General features: G+C 34.5%; 1 protein-coding gene and 1 long non-coding RNA gene across 2 annotated transcripts; one reads left to right on the top strand and one right to left on the bottom strand.

Annotated features, from left to right (window-relative positions):
- Positions 1-6,309: 6,309 nt before the first annotated feature.
- On the bottom strand, positions 6,310-7,730 carry LOC146920588 (uncharacterized). Its single transcript, XR_015011835.1, has 3 exons — positions 7,287-7,730; positions 6,988-7,063; positions 6,310-6,689 (listed from the first exon to the last, which is right to left on the bottom strand). It is a non-coding gene; the product is annotated as an uncharacterized LOC146920588 (long non-coding RNA).
- A 9,860-nt stretch (positions 7,731-17,590) lies between these two features.
- LOC146920587 (early-responsive to dehydration stress protein (ERD4)) lies at positions 17,591-23,860 on the top strand. Its single transcript, XM_085714003.1, has 11 exons — positions 17,591-17,950; positions 19,112-19,264; positions 19,452-19,587; positions 19,706-19,807; positions 20,104-20,223; positions 20,592-20,672; positions 21,102-21,442; positions 21,611-21,856; positions 21,954-22,278; positions 22,362-22,595; positions 23,302-23,860. The coding sequence occupies exons 1-11, from the start codon at positions 17,637-17,639 to the stop codon at positions 23,647-23,649; spliced, it is 2,400 nt and encodes a 799-aa protein (XP_085570129.1). The 5' UTR covers positions 17,591-17,636; the 3' UTR covers positions 23,650-23,860.
- The last annotated feature ends 3 nt before the right edge of the window (positions 23,861-23,863 follow it).

The following is a 23,863-nucleotide window of genomic DNA, read 5'->3' as shown; positions in this document are numbered from 1 at the left end:
TAACCCTTTCAATAAGAGCTTCCAGTTGATCACCGTGGTTTTGAAAAATCCTCATGTTGCGATCTTTCCATATAGCAAATAAGACCGAAATCCATATAATAGTAAAAGCTATTCTAGAATTCTTTGAGAAACCTCCAAGATCACTAAACTGATTAGCATGTGTATTTAAATTGCCATGAAACACCGTAACTATACCAAGCCAATTCGATATCAAGAGCCATAACCGACCATAATGATCACATTGAAAAAACAAATGGTCCCTTTCTTCCTCCTTACCACACACGGCCACGCAAGAAACATTAGTAGCCTCAAGGACATTCCTCTTGCGAAGATTGTCCTTTGTAGCAAGTCTATTCAGAAAGAGACGCCAAACAAAGATGTTAACCTTTAAGAGAACCGCTTTAAGCCATAAAAATTGAGCAAAATTTGCATTGATGTTGAAGTCCACCGTTGTTAAATAAGAATAAGCTGAATGCACCGTGTATATTTGTGACGAATGGAGTCTCCACACCCACCTATCAGAAGTGTCTACCTGCAAAACAATGTTAGCCAACTGCTCCACACACTCCCCCAACAACTCTTCCTCCCACGCAAATAAACTCCGCCTCCACCTCCACGCTCCCCCATCTTCCCCCCACCCTAACAAAAACATCTCCCTCACCGTAATCTCTTTATTTTCCGACAACTCAAAAAGTCTAGAGCAAGACACAGCTAACGGAACATCTAGCAGCCAAGGATCCTCCCAAAACATGGTGGTGCTCCCATCTCCTACCTTCCTAACTATGTTATCAACCAACCACGAAGCATCTGCCAAACCCACACCTGATCTAATTTGGTTTAAGTGACGCCACCAAATCGACCCAACTCCCTCACAAAACCGCACCCTCCCTCCAACCTCTCCGTACTTCGCTCGCAGCACCACATTCCACAAACTCTCCCTAACCTCCAACACCCGCCACACCCATTTCCCCAACAAAGAAATATTGAACTCCCGTAGCCTTTTCACCCCCAAACCTCCATTCTCTTTTTTCAAACAAATATTGTCCCATTTGATCCAAGAAAGTTTCCTAAAATCCTCACCACCACCCCAAAAAAAAATAATAAAAGTAGAGTCAAGGGTAGAAATGATACCTGAGGGAGCTTTGAAGAAAGAATGGAAATAAACCGGAATGGACGACAGAACGGACTTTAGCAAAACCAACCGACCACCCAAAGATAAATTTTTACACTTCCAACCTGATAACCGGCAACGTATCCTTTCTACCAACGGATACCAAAAATGAATTTTCTGTGGGTCTCCACCAATGGGCAGCCCTAAATAAATAAAAGGGATCCGACCATGTTTACAATGCATTACCACCGCTGCCTCATGAAGCCAAGAATCATTAACATTGACTCCGAATAACATGCTTTTGTGAAAATTAACTTTCAACCCTGAGACAGCTTCAAATAACAACAGGACTGCCTTCATAGCCCGAACATTAGCCCACGACTTAATACCAATCAGTAAAGTGTCATCTGCAAACTGAAGATGGGACACCGACACAGGTACCTGCACCCCAACACTATATGGTGTAAAAAGACCGTTTGTAACCACCACAGACATCATAACGTTAAGACCTTCCGCTGCTAACAGAAACAAGAACGGAGAAAGAGGGTCCCCTTGACGGAGACCTCACTCCAAATTAAACTCATCAGTTGGGCACCCATTAACTAACACTGATGCTGTTGCCGTTGTTACACATTCCATTATCCAAGAACGCCACAAACGTGGAAAATTCATTTTAACCACAACCTCCTCTAGGTAACCCCAATCAACTGAATCATATGCTTTCTCAAAATCCACTTTAAACATAAGTAAATCTTTCTTTTGACACTTCGCATCATCAACTAAGAATTTGTCTGCCCTTGATAAAAGCAGACTGAGAAGCAGACACAACATTTCCCACCACCATTCTCAATGATTAGACTTAATGATTATTGTATTTGTCCTATAACATTAACGTGGATTAAGTTAGTAAGCAACCAAAGCATGACAGGTTGTTTTGTTTGACAATAAAGAATGACATTTGAGTTCAAATTTTATTTCTTTCAATTCTCTTATGTTTTAGGTAATTGAAATATCATAACTCAAATCTCCTTCAAACCTCACACTTAAATCTATTAATCTAGATATCTACCAAACACACCGGCCGCAACCAATAGCCCTAGTTATGGGTAAACAGGCAAAGAAAAAGGGTCAATTTTATTTGTTTACATTTGAACTTGTCGTTTTGCTTAGTTAAGCAAACTAGTACCTAAGGGTCATGATGAGTACATAAAACAAAAAAGAAGAACGAAACGCATCTTGCGATAGTGTCACGGGTGAGATGCCATCTCTTTCATTCCAACACGTCTAATATTATTCACCATACCACCACATGTATAGTTTTTTTCTCAATACTTCTTTTGCTTCTTCCCTTTTGGTGTTTACTTTCTTGTATACAAAGTATGTGTGAGAAGAAACTTTTTCCATGCTCCTACATGACTTCAAATATATAAATATAGAAAGAAAAAAATTGTTTTTTCGTTTGAAAATGTATTTTTTAACAAGTATTGTCTAAAAGTACGCTTTTGAAATAATATGTAATTTTTTAGAAAATGTGGAGTGAAGATTAAGCAACTCCACATATATGGCATACTGATCGGTAGTTCATTTTGCCCAAATAATAGTAATCAAGTTTACCATTTTTATTCCTTCAAAAAAAAAGTTTACCATTTTTATATATATAGTGGAGACTTCCAAAAGCGACTTTATCCTTTTTCACATGTGGGGTTTGAAATCTCCAATTAATCAAAGGCCAAAGTTATTGCTTGTGGAGACATCCAAAAGCAAAACATAAATATCAAAATAAAAAAGAAATGAGTGAAAAAGTAGAAAGTGTGACAGAAAATAATTGAGTTAAAAGAGTGTCAAAAATATAAGAAAAATTTCGTGTGTGAAAAAATTATAATTGCCAAGAATTTTTTTTTTGTGATAATTTATTTATAATTGGAAAAAATGATAAATCTTCCCAGTTTTCTAATAATAATAAATGCAAATGATAAATCTTCCCAGTTTTCTAATAATAATAAATGCAAGACGACACATACTATTTGGATGATCTGAATACAAAACACATAGTCTAGTTTATTCTACAACAATTCTAAATAAAACAATATAGTCGTGCGACATAAGGACATGAGTACATCCATGTTTAATAAAAATACTCACTACTTATTATATATAATAACTTGTTCTTGAAAAAGAGAAGCAAAGAGAACTTTAGTTGCTAGACAACCAATGTATTCTCTTTACTATAATGATTTTTGTTGGACTATTAACCATATTAATGCATTGTCTATTTATGTTGTTTGTTTCTTCAAGGAATTTCTGGATGTTGTTTCCATCAATAAGATGTTTAGAGAAGATGGAGTATATCGTTTGGATTGTGTAATTTTTGGTCGCAATGAAACCCACGTGGTGTTCCCTTCCTTGCAAGGTCGTACCCATCAAGGCAAACCTCTTGGTTTGGTTTCTTGTTTTAAATATTCTTGCAAATCATTTTCTTCACTTTCTTGGACTGTTCCTTTCCTCTATTTTGTTTGGTTTTATAATTTCATTTGTTGAGAGGTTTATCTTGCATTACTCTTTTCATTTAGTTTTACATAAGGAAGCCATAAATGATTTGAATACTACACAACTTAATATGATAGATATTTTCACGGGTTCATGCAAATTTAATTTGTTAATGACTAGAAAGTTTATGAAAATCTTGACCAAAAAAAAAAAAGAAAGTTTATGAAAATGGAGGCATTCTTTAGGATACTTACTATGTTTGATTATTTTCAATTATGTTCTTCTAGATTTGATGAAATTCACTTCTTTGCTAATAATTCTTTAGTTTCTTATGATAAAATCAAATGATACCTTAAATAAAATGATATTGAAGACATGACTAAACTTGACTCAGAAGATATTTCTCCCCTCCCCTCCAATAAATTGAATCAAACACCGAATATTAAAAATAAAAAAAATAAAAAAAAACCTCTCTTTCCCTCCTCCCCCTCATTCACCTCAAACCAAACAGACCCTGACAGTCATAATTTTGTGTTGACATTATAATTTATTATTTTTTTTCAATTCTCCTTCTGTTCAATTTGCTCATTTTTTTTTTAAAGGCAAACCAATAATAATATATTAAAACACTATTCTAGCACAATGTGTGCGAAGAATAGGACAACAAAGTCATTACAACCAAATTACAAGAACGATAAAAATACAAAAGTGAATTAAGATAAAACTTGCTAGCTACTACTTTATCGAGTCATAATACCAAGACAACTAAAAGATTAACCCACGACTAATTCAAATTGAACCTAATTTTTTGTTATGATTCGTAATCCACCATCACGTTTGATTTTTTACTCGATCAATAAATAATATGATCGTATGTAGATTCTTTATAACCAAAGATACGATTGTTGCGTGCTTTTGATATAGTCTAGACATAATCACCAAAGAAATAATGCCACTCTTAGCATAACCAGTTTATTTCAACCAAGTTTAGAATGGACCACTAGTTCCTTCTCTTGATTTAACAAATGATAAGCACCTTTCACAAAGTAACATTCTTTATAATCAAACCTCCACGACCACCAATCTAAAATATTGTCTTGCAAGACAACATTGGCTAACAAAGAACAACAATCTAGTAACAAATCCTCTTCCCATACAAATAAACGATGCCTCCAAACCCAAGCACCTCCATAAGCCACCAACCTAATCTAAACATATTTTTCATCAACACGTTAGTATTGTACCATATGATAAAGAGCCTACTATATCTCTCTCAACTTACCATTGCCATATCACTTCTCAAAGCAATTCTTATCTAGACACAATCTCAAATAAAAAATATTTGGCACACATACATAAATGAAGAGAATTAAAAAAAAATATAGTTACATCATTTATTACTTTTATCTTTAAATTTTTCTTATATGTGTGTGTGTCTAAGTCATTTTTATTTATGTTTGTGACCAAGTTAGACTTTCTCTCACTTTCCAACCAAGGTCGTGACAAATAGATGTCATCTCACCATTACCCACCACTCTCAAAACATGATCATCAAATCAATCACCACTATTCAAACCAATAGCATCCTCGATAGCTTGGAATCAAATTATTTTTGTGCAGTATTCTCTTAAAAATATTACTCGTTTTGTTCATTACTAGAACTTTCACCCGTGCTACCGCCCGGGACATATACATCTTTGCAAAATATTATACTGCAATACAATCCATCACTTATTTCACTAATTATTTTGAATAAACAATACTATAAATCGCAACAGTATATTATTATTTCAACGATGGACGTCTACACATTTTAAAAAATCTCTTTGTATACTACATTTGATGTAGTATTGATGTAATCACAATTTTCATCAGTCAACAAAATTTTAAGACCATTTCTCGATGGATACTTGTGAAAACTTGGAAGATGAAGGCACTGCATCTCCAAATAAAAAACAATAAGCCGTAAAGAACCAACAAAAAAAAGTCGAATTCACCATATATATTAAATAGTAGGATTATGCATGTCATTCGTGATATAATATGAAAAAACTACATGTAAAAATAAATAGATTTTTTTATAAGAAAAATCTTAGAAATTATCTAAACTAATAATTCTTGAATAGTAAACGTTAGAAAAAGACATCCTTGAGTCTTTGGATTGAAGGATAAAAGAAAAAGAAAAAAAAAGGGAGGCAAATATGTTAAAAAAAATTTCATTAAAAATAGTATATGGAGAATGATTAAAAAAGAATTCATATCAGCAAAGGATACATTTCGAATCAAACATCCCTTTGCAAAATGAATAAAACAAAAACTCAAGTTAAATTTAATAGGAAAAAATACACAAATTAGCAATATAGGAAAGAAGGAAAAGGATGAAATTAAATAGCAACCAAACCAAACAAACAAATGCAATGAGAAATTGAAGGCACCATAAAGGAGCTTAAAGGGAACCTAAAGACATCAGCAAGTAAGAAATTTACGAATTGATAGACTATGGACCCAATAGAAAACAAATTAATACATAAATAAACTTAAATAGATTATTCAACAAAATATCGTTTCACTTAAGCTAGCTTTAATATTTGTAGGTACAATTGAATTATCAAATTTAGCCTTTGAGATTTTTTTTTAAGGATATTTAGCCTTTGAAATAGTCACTTTAATATTCTACACCTATTTTGATTCAAACCAAAACATAGGTAATATGATAAATAAATAATTGTTGTAAAATTCATGTGGATAATGAGATACATAAGTATTTGGTTATATTTATTTATTGCATATATGAAGACAATCAACTAATTAGCATGCATCTGAGAAAGTATTTGCGTAATGGAATTTCATAATCATTGTCGTTTCTAAAGTTATTAAACTGTGGCGCAGTGGCAGCTTATAGAGGCAAATGGTTGAGAACACAAATAACACTGATGGATAATCCTTTATGAAGACCATATAACTTAATTTTTATCGAAACTTTGTTTGAAAGACCACACAATCATGAAGATTGATGTATTTATTGAGGGAGCCTACACGGCTGACTGCTGAACCTCTTGTTTTGTTTGATATTATCAGGCATGTTGCAAACCTAACAGGTAAAAAAGATGTGAGTATGAAGGTAAGAACACATTTTAATAATATAATTGATTGCAATCGAACAACATAAACTCATCTAGTTTGACAGATCTCCAATGAAAATTTTGGAACATACAAAATCAACAACTAAAACTTCATTTTAAAAATACAGTTAATTGTTCCTTTGTGCCTCATTTACTGCCATTTTATGAAATTACCTAAATCATATAAGAAAATCAAAGAGAAAGAATAAATAGAAAGCAAAATAGATCTACATAAAGCAATATAAACGAAGAAAAATGCTTCCATACAATGAATTTGTATTCAAAATAAAAGGAAACTGGATTGTGTTCAACGCCTCCCTTTCCTTCATCTTTTTCTGGCAACCTAAAGTAAAAAAAAAGGATTGAATATGAAACCATTGAGAAGAAGATAATCATACGTACATTAATGCAATTATAAAATTGATGATCCTACAATGGAGAAATCATAAAGGTTGTTGAGATCAACCAAGGCTGGAAAACAAATACATGAATGTAAATAGCAAACAAACATGAAGAATGGTTAGAAGAAGTGAATGGGAAAAGAGATTCGGACAACTGAACCTCACCGTACACTCATCGACGTCAACCGCACCTTCCGCAACATTCTCTTTATTCTCCAAAACAGCAGCGGAACCAACCACTAAACCATCTCGGAGGTGACGAAGATATTGAGGACGGAACTTATTAAGACAGGTCAGGTTCAAGTTCACGAATACACTGGAATATCGATTTCTATGACAAAGGAAGCAAAATCACAAACAATTTGTTGATGTTGTTTCTCACCTCGGAATAAAAAATGCATATAGAGAGGAAAAAATTTGAATGAAGATAGCCATCGGAAATAGTACAGTTTTTTTATCTCTATATAAATGGAATTGGAAATGGTTGAGCCGTGTGCAATTAGTACATGCATTTGTTTTTTTTTTTTGGAGAACAGCATACATTGGAAATATATAGTCAAATAGCCCAACAATTTAAAAGGTAGTTTTCATTGGAAATATGCTAGCTAATTAATGCAATGAGGAGAAAAATGTAGGCACACAGTTCAGAGTTCATTGGTGCCCATAAGTGTTTGACAATTGATGCATGCATAGAAAATTAAAGGCTAGTTGATAAAAAAAACGTGTTAAGTAAAAAGAGTGGGGCCGAGAGAGTTTAAGGGAGAGATAAACCAAGATTCAAATTTGAATTAATGGTGCAGATCAAATTGTTTGGAGATCAACGGCTGACATGAATTGGCGCCCAAATGTAGTAGGGTTAGGGTTTGCAAGGATTGTTGCAATGTTAACAAAGATTAGAAATAAGAGCATCCACAATGGAGACCCTCAATTTTGAGGTTTTAAATGGGTCCCACATGGACACATCACTTTTTAATAATTTTTTAATAATAGTACTTAATAGGATCTCAACCACTCCAATGGTGATCCTATAACAAAGGGTCTAATAGGGTCCCACAAATATAATTTAATAGCCTTGAAAATTATTATTTTAATAAAAAGTGATGTGGGCCCATTTAAGAATGGGGGTCTTAAGTTAGACCTTGGATCTTTTAAGACCTCCAATTTTTTTTTCCACAATGGGAGTACCTATTAGGTACCAGGTCTTAAATGGTGAAGACCTCACCATTGTAGATGCTCTAAGTATGATATCAAAACATTATTTTTGTGCAGTCTCCTCTTTAAAAAAAAAATATTTTTGTATATAGAAAGAAACACGCCTACGTATATTTTTTTTTTTGAATAAAAGGATATTCTATTAATGAATTAATTCATGAAAGTACAAAGCTTGTATTTGGTTTGGAACATCCTCCATCCAAACACGATTGGGCTCAGAATGAGCAATTTGGGCCAAACAATGGGCCAATTGATTTCCTTTCCTAGGGATAAAAGAAAAACTACAGCTGTCAAAGCTTTTACTGGTGGACCAGATTTCATTAAGGATAGCACCTAAGTACGTTCTATCAACTTCAGTTGTCCGAAGCAGCTTGTTGACCACAACTTCACAGTCACTTTCAAAGATTAATCTGCGAAGACCACAATTTTGGGCTAGATGCATGGCTGCGAGGATGGCATAAGCTTCAGCTACAGCAGCGTTGTCAAGACCATTACGTTCCCAAGTCGCTGAAACCATAGCAAGCCCTTCATCATTGTGAATGACACAACCTAACCCCCATCTACCTGGTTGCTGTAAGTTAGCATCGCTATTTGCTTTATAAGTGTTGTGATCTGGTTTCTTCCACTTAGTTGATTGATTATGACTTTTTCTGTGTTGAGCTTTGTGTAAGAAGGATTCAGAATGGAGCGTCGAAGTAGAACCAATAGGTTGCGAGACCGTAGCTTGGTGGAAAGCATTGAGGCTGGTCTGGGCTCGTTGAATGATGACGTTTTCCTGAATAAACGTGTCTTCAAACACAGCTTGGTTGCGCGCATGCCAGATGCTATAGGTAATTGCTGCAATTTTAATTAATGTGTCATCATCCTTAGTACTAATAGTATCAATAAGCCAATCTGAGAAGTCCCTGTTATGTATTAGATTCATGCGAAGCGAGAGGAGAGAACCAAACCAGATCTTCTCTGTCTTAGAGCAATTCATGAATAGGTGATTAACCGTTTCAATAGCTAAGTTGCATCTGGGACATAAGAAAGGACAGTTAACACCCTTAGTGTTAAGAGCAGCTCTGATTGATAAGGATCCATTGATAATACGCCATAAAATCATTTTGTGGCGTGGAATAGTTTTAAGGGCCCATATCTTTTGCCAAACTGTGTTGTTAACTGAGCTGGTAGAGGCCTCAGTGTTGGCTCTGCTCTTCCAAATCTGTAGAGCCTCATATCCACTTTTAACAGTGTAATTACCTTCTTTTTCAAACATCCACATAAGGGAATCCTCCTTGTTGTGTTGCATAATAGGGAGCTGAAAGATTTGGGCACTATCTATAGGAAGAAAATTATCAGTGATCAGCTCATAGTTCCAATCAAAAGGACTGCTAGTCAAAAGGTCCTTGACTTTGAGAGAATGAAGATAATTATTATTAGGTGTCAAGGGTTTGTATCCATTCTGGAGAGGAAGCCAATTGTCTTCCATCACACTTATTTTATGACCATTGCCTACAGTCCAGCAGCTACCTTTATTAATAATCCAGATGGCTTGTTGAATGCTTCTCCAAACATAGCTAGGGCTATAACCAGGAGTTGCTTTAAGGACATTGGTTTGGGGGTAGTATTTTGACTTGTAACAATTAGCTAGAAGCGAATTGGGGTTAGTGTAGAGTCTCCAGGCTTGTTTGGCAAGCATGGCAAGATTAAAGTCTCTAAGAATCCTAAAACCCATACCTCCTTCTTTTTTAGGTTTGAATAACTTGGATTTAGCCACCCAGTGAATTTTTCTAGTATTCTCATTCCCTCCCCACCAGAAATTGCAGACAGCTCTCTCAATGTTGTCACATAAAGATTGGGGGAGTAGAAAGCAGCTCATGATATACACAGGGATGGCTTGAGCAACAGCCCTGATTAGGACCCCTCTTCCTTCAAAAGAGAGATTCTTCTCTTTCCAACCCTTGAGTTTCTTCCAAACCCTGTCCATAATATACTTGAAATCCTGGGTTTTTGAACGCCCAAACTGAGTGGGTAAGCCTAAGTATCTAGTGATACCTTGACTGACTTTGATGGGGAGATTAGCTTGGAACAAAGTTTTAGTGAGAGGGTCAACATTGAGGCTGAAAACCATTTCAGATTTATCCATGTTGACCTTTTGTCCAGACAATTGTTGGTATTTTTTGAGAATATTGAGGATAATAAGAGCCTCTTCAGGTCTAGCTTTGCAGAAAAGCAAGCTATCATCAGCATGAAGGAGGTGAGTAATGCAAGGACCATTAGTAGCAATAGTAATACCATGAAGTTGACCTTGATTCTGACTAGCAAGAATTAACCCAGACAAAACTTCTGCACAAATAATGAAAAGGTATGGGGATAGGGGATCCCCTTGCCTTATACCTCTTTGGGGATGAAAAGTTTCAGTAGGGTGACCATTAATTAATATAGAGAAAGAGACAGATCTGATGCATTTCATAATGAGAGAGACAATTCTGTTAGGAAACCCCATGACAGTGAGAGTGTTCTCTATAAAGTCCCATTCCAAACTATCATAGGCTTTAGCAATATCTAACTTGATTCCCACATAGCCCTTATTACTTTTCCTTGGTTTTTTAAGGTAGTGGAAACATTCAAAGGCAATGAGGGAGTTATCTGTGATCATTCTGCCAGCAAGGAAGGCACTTTGAGATTCATGGATGATGTGAGGCAGTATGCTTTTAATTCTATTAGCTATAGCCTTGGTGATTATCTTCATGATAACATTACACAAGCTTATAGGTCTGAATTCAACTGGGGTAGAGGGACTATTAATTTTAGGTATAAGGCTGAGAAAAGTATAGTTAATAGGAGCAGGGCTGATATTAGTGTTGAGGATTTGAAGGGTGTAGTCAATGACATCTGGACCAACAATGTCCCAGTAATTGTGGTAGAAAAGAGCAGAAATGCCATCTGGCCCAGGAGCAGACATGCTCTTTAATTGTAGGGCAGCCTCAGTAACCTCATTAAGAGTAAAGTCACCTTCTAAATAGACCTTCATATCTTGGTGTAGTCTGTTGCTAACCACATTAAGATCCTCAAGATTAATAACAGGATTAGAGCTAGTAAAAATGCCCTGAAAGTAGTTGTTGAAAGTTTGATGTATATGTTGAACATCTCTCCAAGTGTTGCCAAGGGGATCAGATATTTGATAAATAGAGTTTTTTCTTCTCCTTTGATTAGCTTTGTAGTGAAAGTATTTGGTATTTAAATCCCCAAATTTGAGCCATTGGACCTTTGCTCTTTGTGACCACCAAAGCTCCTCTTTAATTAAAAGGTCATCTAGGAGCTTTTCTTCTGTTTTAATTTTCTGTATGCAGTCATCATCAGGGATTTTATGCTTGAGGTAGTTTAGGTTCTCCTGGACCTCTTTGACCTTTCTAGGTATGTCACCAAATTTTTTCCTTCCCCAAATATCAAGGTTAGACAAAGTCTTATTAAGTTTGATATTGCAAGGCTCAAGGGAAGAGTCCCAACTGTCTTTAATAATCTGGTGACATTCCTTATCTTCAGTCCAGAGCTTTTCAAACCGTTTGATTCTAGGCTGATGATAGATGGATTTGCTGTCTTCATAGTCAAAAAATTCCAGGCTGATGGGGGCATGATCAGAAGTGTATCTAAGGAGATGCCAATTGATATACCTAGGGAAATTAGAAATCCAGTTAGAGTTAGCACAAAACCGGTCTAAGCGTTCCTGTATATGAGAAAGATTGGTCTGATTGTTAGCCCATGTGTATTTATAACCATTAAAGCCTAGATCAGTCAGATCACATTGATTGAGAGTATCATTAAAGAGATTGATTATGTTAAAATCCACCCCATTACCCCCCAACTTTTCAGAGTTATTTTTTATCATATTAAAATCACCAAAAATAATCCAATTTTCATGCATTCTGGAATTAGAAAGGTCAGATATAGCGTTACAAGTGAGGTGTTTAGAGTGATGATAAGGGGAACCATAGAAACCGGTAGCAAACCATTGATTATTGGAATTGCAAGCAGTAATATAGGTATCAATGAGCATTTTATTAGATTGGAGAATATTGATGTGTACAGAGTTGTTCCAAAGTAAAGCTAAACCTCCAGATCTATTTTTATCACTAATATCACAATTGACCAAAAACCTATTAGAAATAGGACCACAAGACAGGATATACTTAGCTTTTTTATCAGACTCAGACAACTTTGTTTCACTAAGAAAGACCACATCCGGGCAATTGACTCTAAGGAGCTTCTTAAAAGCTCTAACTGCAGCAGGGTTGCCCAACCCTCTGCAGTTCCATGAAAGGATTTTCATGGTGCTTGGCTGGCCCCTTTATCGAGGCCTGCCATTCCAAACACTTGACTGTTGTTGATTCCTGAGTTGCTTGAGCTATCTTCTCCTATAAGGAGTTTCCTTTTGGTAGTTTTCTGCTCTTCAGTCGGCTGAGTAGTTGTTTTCTCTGCTGGATTAAACCAGAGTGTCCTGACAGGTTGGTTTCTGCATTGATTAGCTAGTTGTGAGGAGTTAGGGACATGCCTGGATTGTGTTCTTCTTTCTGTTGGTGAATTTTGATGCTGATTCACTGATAAGTTGGCAAATTTACCCAGCTGACCTTTAGGCACAGGACTGAATTGCTTTCCACTTAGAGACTTTAGGGGATTACTGCTAAAAACTTTGTCTTTCTTCTCTAGAGTTCTTCTTCCATAGATTCTGGATCTTAGCCATGCACCTCTAGGGTTAGTGGAGCCCTCTTCAGCTTGATATACTTGAGGGGACAGAGAAATGCAGTTTTCTTCATTGTGCCCAACCAATCCACATTTAAAACAGAACATTGGGAGATTTTCATACCTAAAGTCGACCCAATTTATTCCATCCACTTCACTGCCTATGTAGAGCCCTGCTCTGATGGGGTGGGAGATGTCAAACAGGATCTTAGTCTTAACAATTTTAGCATTTTCAGGATACTCATAGGTACCTACATCAAGAACCTGACCAATTTGAGAGCCAATCTGTTCCCCCATAATGATAGATTTGCAATGCAGAGGGAGACCCCATATTTGAACCCATAGAGGAACCTTTGTAAACTCTAACTCATTAGGATTAATCTTTCTATCCCAAGCATGAAGCACAAGCCAACAATTTCGTATAATCCAAGGGCTACCTTTGATGATTCTGTTAAGATCCTGCTCCCTATCCATGGAGATTTGAAATAGTTTCCCCTCAATTTCTGTGATCCTGAAGCCTAGAGGATTACACCAAATACCAGACAAAGTGCTATGCAGGGTGGGGATGGGAATAGGTTTATCAGATAAGATCTTTCCTATCATGCTATTTTTGCAAACCCTGACACTGTCTTCCACATGAGTTTCTTGATAGAAACAGAAAGGTTCTTCATCTTCCATCTCAGGATTAAGGGATTCTTGATTACCAGGTTGTTGATATTGTGAAAACTGTTCTTGTTCCATGTGAATTCCACTGTTGTCTCCTATGTCAACATGGGGCTCCAGATTTATTTGTTGAAAGGATTGTGTAGAAGTAAATTTTTCTGTGAAATTGGTAATAATTGGAGTAATGATAGTGGTCTTCTGGATTTTTGCAGGTCTTTGAGAAACAGGGCTGTTTGCAGGTTGGTGGTTAGGGTTTTGGGGATCAGAGGAGATTTGGGAATCAGAGGAGATTCCATTGTTGTTTGAGGTTGACATGTTGGAGGAGGTTGAAGATAGGAGGATCAAGAGAAGAGAAGGGATGGGAGAAAACGGAGAGGATCGAAACAGAGGGGAAAAGAGAGGAGATCAAGGAGAGAGGGGAAGAGGGGTTCAGAAGCAAAAAAAAGGAAGGAAATTTGACGAGAGAGAGAGGATATGAGGAAGATGAAGAATAAGAGAAACTAAGGGGAATTAAGGAAACATCAAAGGATGTGAAACTACTGGGCAACTATCATCACTGAGGAGAAGCAAAAGCGATGAAGGAAAACAAGGTTGGAAAGAAAGAGCGATGAAAAATCAAGAGGGAATCTTGGAGCGTATATGCAAATCGCAAATCGTATTCGCAAATCGCAAATCGCAAATCGTATTCGCAAATCGCAAATCGCAAATCATGAAATTTTCTTCTTTCTATACGCAAAGTTCATTCAAGTTAAAGAATTATAAATTTTGTTGGAAGATCTTTTTAATTTTTGTTAAACATGACTCACGCCTACGTATATTGGGAATAAGGAAACACATTATTTTTAGTCTTAAAATAAAAAAGGAATCAAATTCTATGATTTAGAAATTTAGAAAAAAAGGATATAAATTGTTGATGCGTATGGATCATCATTTATCGCCGCGAACCCAGTGATTTACATCATTATTCAGCAAACTTTCCCGCCGCGTGGAAAAGATACCGAAAGTAATAAATAAACAAATTAAAAAGATTAGCCCCTTTAATTTCAGGGTCTTGTTAACGAGTGTTCCCGGGGCACTCTTTAAACATGCTAAATTAAGCAATTATTTTTTTTAAATGTCAAAATTTTCAAGTTCCAATGCACTAATTACACAAATTTTTATAAAAAGTTACTATTTATGGTCCTTAACCAGTGCCCCGGGGACACTAGTTAACATTTCCCTTAATTTTATTACCTTTTAATTACTTTGACGCGTGACATGATAATGACATATGAACATTGACAAAGACAATCACAAAAACAAAACATTACACTTTATTCTTAGAAGATCTTAGACTATGCTAAGTGCTAACACTCGCATTAGTGCTGTATCAAGTAACAGTATGGACTTTACAAAATAAAATTAAAAAGTTTAACGGTTTGGATAACCAAAGGGAGGGTTCAACACAACCTCACACTAAAGTATATTGAACTCAATAATTAATAAAAAAAATTAGGGTTAAATATGTTTTTGGTCCCTATAAATGGGAGTGGTTATGGTGCATAAGGAAATCCTTATGCACCGTGCATAAATCCCAACATAATTGCTTACTACACCCCAAAAGGAACCAACCAAAACAAAACAAAACAAAACAAACAAAATGCGGAAACAAACTGAATCATCATCGTCGTTTATCATCATCACTACTGGAATCTTCAATCTCATCATCAACACCGTCGTTCATCATCATCACCGTCATCATCACCGTACCGGAATGCCAAAACCATTTTGCTGTGGAAATGGTTTCTGCGAGTTGTACTCCAAAACCATTTTGTTGTGGAAATGGTTTCCAGAATCTTCAATCTCATCATCAAAACCGTCGTTCATCATCATCACCGTCATCATCACTGTACCGGAATGCCAAACCATTTTGCTGTGGAAATGGTTTCTACGAGTTGTACTCCAAAACCATTTTGCTGTGGAAATGGTTTCTGTGAGTTGTACTCCAAAACCACCAAAATCAAACCGAAATCAAACAACACAGAACCGAAATAGTAAATTCCAGTGGTGAAATCAAACCGAAATTGAATAGTAAATTCATTTTCCGGCAATTCTCAACGAAAATCAAACCGAAATCAAGAGGAACAAGGTTTTCAACAACAAACAACACAGAACTGAATCGTTCAAGCAACAAGAAGAAGAAGCTGAGGCCAGATCGTAGTTTCTTTTTCGTCTCTTTGTTTGTTAGATCTAGAACTTGTGAAGCTTTGTTTTGAAAAACTAAGGCCGGATCTGTAATCTACATGAAAAAGGATATCTAAATATGGAAAAAAATTGGATTCAGAGTTGTTTTGAAACTCCGGCACGGTGGTGCACCACCGGCCACCGTGCCGGAATCGTTTTGCTCGCCGGAGAAGAAGGAGTGGCCGGCGCTGTGTTTTAGTGAGAGAAATGGTGAGAGAAGCAAATGAAGTTTAATTGTGGGGTGTGAGCTTAGATGGCTAGGATTATTACAAGTGTCCAATAAATCTAATGGTTGTGAAGTCCTTATGCATGGTGCGTAAGGAAATGGCTTATGCACCATATCTTTTGCCCCTATAAATATGTCAACTTTTCGTTTTAGTCCCTCTAAAAATTTTCTTCAACTTTTAGTCCCTATAAAATTTTCAATCACTACTTTTGGTATTTAATTTTTTTTAATGAAATTGTTCAGAAATGTGTAAAATATTCTAAAAAAAATTCCTAAAAAAAATTAGAATTTTTTAACAAAACACAAATTAAATATGAATTTTTAACCGTAAAAAGTATAAAAATTCATATTAAATTCATGTTTTATAAAAAAATTCTAAATTTTTTTGGGAGTCATTCTTATAATTATTTTTGAATCTTTTTGGAAAATTTTATTAAAAAATATGAATTCTACATAAGAGTTTACTTTAAAAGAGGGACCAAAAATGAAGATTGAAAATTTTATAGGGACTAAAAGTTGAAGGAAAATTTTAGAGGGACTAAAACGAAAAGTTGACATATTTATGGGGACCAAAAACATATTTAACCCAAAAAATTATAAGTGGAGTCTAATGTATTCTAATAGTGAGATCATTCACATAATTTTCTCAATTTTTTTTTTTTTTTTAATAATTGAGATGATCCAATCCGTGTTACTCGAAATCTAAGAGATTAGTTTTATAATTTAAAAAGAAATATTAGAAAAATATTTAAAACTTTTTTTTTGGTACAATATTTTAAAACTTTTTAACACATACAAAAATAAAATCACATTATCATATTTGTTTCTAAAATATCTTTGCAAATATTTCCTAGATACCTGTATAAAATTAAAATTAAACAAATCATGTATCTAAATTAAATCCCACTAAAGAAGGATGAAATTAATAAGAATGCAATCAATATCTTAACGATATGAGTTGAAATTCTATTGTCAATATAAGGAAATCATTACCATTAATTTATAGTAATTTATAAATAATTTACATATCTTCATAAACCCTCTATTAGAATTTTTATAAACACCCAATTTTCTTTCTTCATATATTATATTATCATATTTTCTTGAAAAAATATATTATATTATAAAAACAAAATTGCTCAAATATATATATATATATATATATATATATATATATATATATATATATATATATATATAAACAAAAAAAACAGCACCCAAGTACAAACAAACTCTACACAAGTAACACAAACCAGAACATGCCACCTTGTTCTATCTTCCATTCCTAGCACATGCAAATCCCAAAATTTTCTTAACTATAGTGCTCTCTTACTCATCACAAACTCCATTAATATATTCTCAAAAAAAGTCCAAACACTCTTTCCTATAATAAACAACACAAGTTATTAATGTAATAAAAATCAGTTACACTTCTCTGTCTTTCTCTCTCTAAAAACTCTCTCTCTAGAATGGCAACTCTTCAAGACATTGGTGTCTCAGCAGCAATCAACATACTCTCAGCCTTTGCATTCTTGTTAGCATTTGCTTTGCTAAGAATTCAACCAATCAATGACAGAGTTTATTTCCCTAAATGGTATATTAGTGGTGTCAGAAGCAATCCAAGAAGCTCTGCAAATTTTGTTGGCAAATTTGTTAATCTTAATTTCAAGACTTATTTGACTTTTCTTAATTGGATGCCTCAAGCTTTGAGAATGAGTGAAACTGAAATTATTAATCATGCTGGTCTTGATTCTGCTGTTTTTCTCAGAATTTACACTCTTGGGTAAGGTTCTTTTTTCTCTTTTGTTGTTTTTTTAGTATAAAGTTTTGATTTTTATTACTCTTTGTTGCTTAATTCTTGTTGCAGCTATAGTTTTTAGCTTAACTCATAATGGGTTCTGAGAATTTTCAATTCTGTTTAGTTTTTTGTTTTAATTATGTTAAAAAGGTTTAATTTTTAGGCACATTGTTTAGGTGTGTTAATGAGAATTAAAATTTTATTTTTAGTCTATAATTTTCAACATAATCCATAATTGAAAAAAAAAATTATTAAAAAATTTAACTTTTTGATGTGTTAGTTGTGTAATAGATGTGAAACATTGTTTTTAAGATGGTTGTGTTGTGAAAATTGTTGAAGGAACAATAATGTCTGGTTTTATTATCCTTGTGAAGATGTTAAGAATTTTTTGTTATCAGAGATTCAATTAAGAGTCATGCCGTGTAGTTTTCAACTTTCTTTTTTGTTAATGTCAGCTTTTGTTTTTTGCTTGAGGTGTTTTCGTGTGAGCTTAAGCTTTGGTGTTTTTGTTCCATGTGGGGTGTAGCTGTATTTTCTTCTTTCCTTCAATCTTGCTCAATTTATGTTATATGTGTGTGAATTTTGTTGTTGTTACGTGTAAAAGCTTCAATTTTTCTGTTTATCATATTGAGCATGTGATTGGTTTTGCATTGTACAAAAATAAATTAACTAAATTAATTTGATAAAATTGATTTTGGTTGAAATTGAGTTGAACAAAAAAGTGACTTATGTTTGGATACATTCACAAAAACATATTTTCTTTAACAATTTATGTTTGGATATTTTGGATTAGAATTGCTTTTACGCGTGTATGTATGTCAATAAACTTGAGAATTGATTCTATGCCACAGAAACTAGAAATATTAGCTTTTAGATAGAATTGACTTCGGGACTAGGATTGATTCTAAAGTCAAAAGCCAAACGTAACAATTTATGGTCAAATCACGTTTGACTAACCAAAACGTGATTCTGGTAGGTAAAAATGTGGAAACAAACATAGGCTAAGTTGAATTATTAGTACAATCCTTATGTTAGAAGAGGAGTGCTAGCAACACTCATATAGTATATGGTCAGTTTACCTTTAATTTTGAAATTATTTTATATATTGTTGATTGTTCTGACTAGTTTTTATGTGTTACACTTCAGCTTAAAGATGTTTATTCCGGTGACAATTGTGGCACTCCTCATTCTTATTCCAGTCAATGTATCAAGTGGGACATTATTTTTCCTAAGAAGAGAATTGGTCGTGAGTGATATCGATAAACTCTCGATATCAAATGTTCCGCCTAAATCTTTAAGGTATGAATAGTTCACAACATTCCAAGTTGGTTTTCATACTGTACATTGGCATATGATATAGCTGCATTACATTTTTCATGTTTCTAGCTTTTCCTTTCATGGTTGTAGCTACATTATATTTCCATGATGATAAGTTTGTGCTACCGCCTCTCTTAGTTATCTAACAGCTGTAATTATCAATTTTCAGATTTTTTGTTCACATAGGATTGGAATACATGTTAACAATATGGATTTGTTTTCTGCTCTACAAGGAGTATGACAATGTAGCATTAATGAGATTGCATTTCTTGGCCTCACAGCGCAGGCGTGTAGAGCAATTTACGGTGAGCTGAAAGTTTTAATTCAGCATGAATTGTTCCTCCCATTAATTGCGGATTTTGCCCCTTCTAGTTCATTTAAATTCTCTTTTCGAAATCCTCATGGTTTTCATGATTGCTGCAGGTAGTTGTCAGGAATGTCCCTCGTATTTCTGGTCACTCGGTATCAGATAGTGTGGACAGCTTCTTTAAAACAAACCACCCAGATCATTATATTGGACAGCAGGTATGAATTTTACGACATTCTTGATTAGTGAGATCTGAAATATAAACTAATGTAAAACAGTGTGATCAAATAGTGGCTATAGCGCTTTAGTGTAGCAGAATTTTCACAAACCACTTTTGTCCTGCAACACAAATGCTATTTTCCAAGATCTATGATTGAACACACATATGAAACCGTTTCAAATAAGTATAATATTTATACATGATGTTGGCATTCGTATATTTTAATTCAGAAGAACATTCTTTGCATTATATTATCGTCATGTTCCTATTGTCAAATTCATTTTTCCCTTTCAGGCTGTCTACAATGCAAATAGATTCGCTAAATTTGTGAGAAAAAGAGATAGACTTCAAAATTGGCTGGACTACTACCGGATCAAGTATCAGAAGCATCCGGATACAAGGCCAACTGTCAAGGTATGTAATTTTTCCAATGTTTTAGAAATTGGACCGAATATCGAACTGGTGAGCCCTTTGTGTCATGGTTCAATCGGCTTAGCCACGGTTAAATAATATAAAAAAGTTTATAAGTAAAATAAATAAATAAACAAGCACAAAAAATGAAAACTTGTTGAACTTGAACCTAATGCTGGTCAACTAGACTGCGGTTCAACTAGGACCAAACCAATCGGCAAACTTGCCTGTTCCCAGTTGAACCATCCAGTTCGGTCTGATTTTTAAAACATTAATGGTAATTACCATGAATACAAGAAGTACAGTATGCGACTTAACAAAAATCTATTAAAATCCAGAATCTGATGGTGTTCTCTCTTTTCATTTTGTAGACTGGATGTTTAGGGCTTTGGGGTAGGAAAGTTGATGCTATCGAGTACTATGACAAACATGTTAAGGAACTTGATAAACTGGTAAGTTTTTTTTGTTTTTCTATGCAATATGTTAAGGGCTTGTTTGAAATTGAATTGACTTATTTGAGCTTATGGAAACAACTTATGAGACTGTTTTGGAGAGCTTATGGAAACAACTTATGACATGTCCATAAGCTGTTTCATATTATTTCTATAAGCTCTCCAAGATAACTTTTGAAAACAGTTTGACTTTATTTTATCTTTCGTTATAGAAAGCTTATACATAAACACTTATATGATAAGCACTTATGCTATAAGCACTTAATTAAATTGTTTATCCAGACAGGGTCTAACTCCTCATTGTTATTTGAATATTTCTGTTACTAAAATTCTGTAAAGTAATTTTCCTTGTCCTTATGCTAATAATAGTAAACAGTAACGCATGCACTTTCCTTATTACTTGGGGGTACTTTGACATGTATTGTGCAGATGTCATTGGAGCGCCAGAAAATTATAAAAGATCCTAAATCTATTTTGCCAGTGGCTTTTCTTTCATTCAACTCACGTTGGGCAGCATCAGTATGTGCACAAACCCAACAAAGCAAAAATCCTACACTCTGGTTGACTGATTGGGCTCCAGAGCCACGTGACATATATTGGCGAAACTTGTCCATACCATTTGTTTCTTTAACTGTCCGGAAACTTGTAATAACGTTGTCAGTGTTTGCCTTGGTATTCTTCTACATGATTCCCATTGCTTTTGTTCAATCCCTTGCAAATTTGGATGGTCTTGAAAGAGTTGCTCCTTTCCTCAGACCAGTAATAGAATTGTAAGTGAACTTAAATGTGCTTTTGAATATATTGAAGAGAAGTTAATAATTCTAGAAGTAAATGAATATGATTCCCTGATTCTATCAAATATTAAACTCTAGTTTAATATTATGGCCTTCAATACAATTGTCTAGTAGTTAAAACTCATTTTCTTTTGCTTTTGGCAGGAAATTCATCAAGTCCTTTCTACAAGGTTTTCTTCCCGGTTTGGCCCTTAAAATATTTTTATATATTCTACCATCAGTTCTGATGATTATGTCAAAAATTGAGGGATATATTGCATTATCAACACTCGAGCGGAAAACAGCAGCAAAATATTATTACTTTATGCTGGTGAATGTTTTCTTGGGAAGCATTATAACTGGAACTGCATTTGAACAACTGCATGCTTTTCTTCATCAGTCACCTACACAGTATGTTTTGTTATTAGTTTTTTCTTGTTAATTTTTTCCATGTTTTTTCGGTTGCCTCCATGTGACAGATTTTTGTGGATTTTATTGTTGATTATAGAATTCCTAGAACAATTGGAGTTTCCATTCCAATGAAGGCTACCTTCTTTATAACTTACATAATGGTTGATGGCTGGGCTGGAATTGCTGGTGAGATTCTCAGATTAAAGCCATTGGTTATATATCATCTTAAGAACCTGTTCATAGTTAAAACCGAGAGAGATCGAGGAAAGGCCATGGATCCAGGGAGTGTGGATTTTCCCGAAACTCTTCCGAGTCTTCAACTATATTTCCTTCTTGGTGTTGTGTATGCTGTAATGACTCCAATCCTTCTTCCTTTCATACTTGTGTTCTTTGCCTTTGCATATTTGGTTTATCGTCATCAGGTCAGTGCCTATAACGTTTTTGTCTGAAAATTCAACGATGCTGTATTATAAATATAATTTGTTGATGATGTTTGACTTTGTAGATAATCAATGTCTACCATCAACGATATGAAAGTGCTGCTGCATTTTGGCCACAAGTTCACAGCCGCATCATCGCAAGCTTAATACTATCCCAGATTCTTCTGTTTGGCTTGCTTAGCACAAAAAAGGCAGTGAAGTCTACACCTTTGCTTATAATGTTACCAATATTGACATTTGCATTTCACAAGTACTGCAAGAGTCGTTTTGAGCCAGCATTTAGGAAGTACCCTGTTGAGGTATGTGATGTTAACATGCAATGTATTAGGCCAATATTACAGATTATTATTCCAGTCTTGAATATAAATAAAAATTAATAAACTCATTTTTGGTGATATAAAATATAAGCGATCTTCAAAAAAAAAAAAATATAAGCAATCTTAACTAATTTCATCTTATTTAATGATTTTCATGATATTATTCTTTAAATATCTATTGATTAGAATTTAAATTCCAATAACATTTTTATTTGCATTGTTAAGAGATTTGCACTAATATAGTTCTTTATTAAGATATGTTGTTCCTTGTATATATTACTTCCTTCCATATGTATATGATTATGTTTTTATTAGGATTGATTTGGTCCAGATTTATTTTCTTAATTAAGGCACTCTCCTTGTGTAGTTTTGATTATAAATAATATCAAGCTGAGAGCTAATCGTTTAAGCTATTCAGAACTTACACCCAATTCTCGAGTGTCCTGAAAATGAGTTTTCATGAAAAAAAGTTTAGGAAACACAATTATTTCTTTGACTATATGAAAAAGGTTGGATGCGATTAACTAATATTTTTAATTAGCGTGAGTTAATTTTTTGCTTATAAGTTATAATCAACGCCAGCTGGAGAAAGAATCAGTTTGGAAAGGGTGACAAACCATACTAATGTAATTGCTTGCTCATATTTAGCAGTTGTATCGTAAACTGATTTTTCTCTTGACCTATTCAGGAAGCAATGGCTAAGGATATACTGGAGAAAACCACAGAACCGGACCTAAACATAAAGGCATATTTAGCAGATTCTTACTTGCATCCGATCTTAAGATCATTCGAAGTTGAAGAAGAGGAACTGGTCGAGCTAGAAACGGTTGAAGTCAGAGTAGATAAACACCAAACTCATCATGTTGCTAGTCCAATATTGAGTGAGCCTGGTTCACCTTCACCACCACATCATGTCCATCAGCACCAGCATCAACCTTCACCACCTCATTACAATGACTACCCTTTACCTCCTGAGTATTATTACCATCCTACCTCCCCTACTCATTATGCCTATCAATATCAAAATCAACCTTGAATTGAGCTAATGCTTATCAGTTACAAAGTTTCTTGAGACCCTTATTAGTGTTTTTGTTTTTAATATATATTGACTTAGATATGTGTTTTGGCCATTTACCTCTTGCAATTGTAAATTATCAATATTTTTTTTCTTGATGTAAATGTTTTGGATTCTTTTAAATATGAGGTGGTTAAAGTAGGAAGATTTCACTTGATCAAGTTGGTGGAAAGTT

This window comes from Medicago sativa, chromosome 5 (genome assembly GCF_051527215.1).
Source record: "Medicago sativa cultivar Bolivia chromosome 5, Bolivia_mono, whole genome shotgun sequence".
Lineage (NCBI taxonomy): Eukaryota > Viridiplantae > Streptophyta > Magnoliopsida > Fabales > Fabaceae > Medicago > Medicago sativa.
Note: the sequence above shows the minus strand (reverse complement) of the source record. Positions and strands in the feature narration are given on the sequence as shown.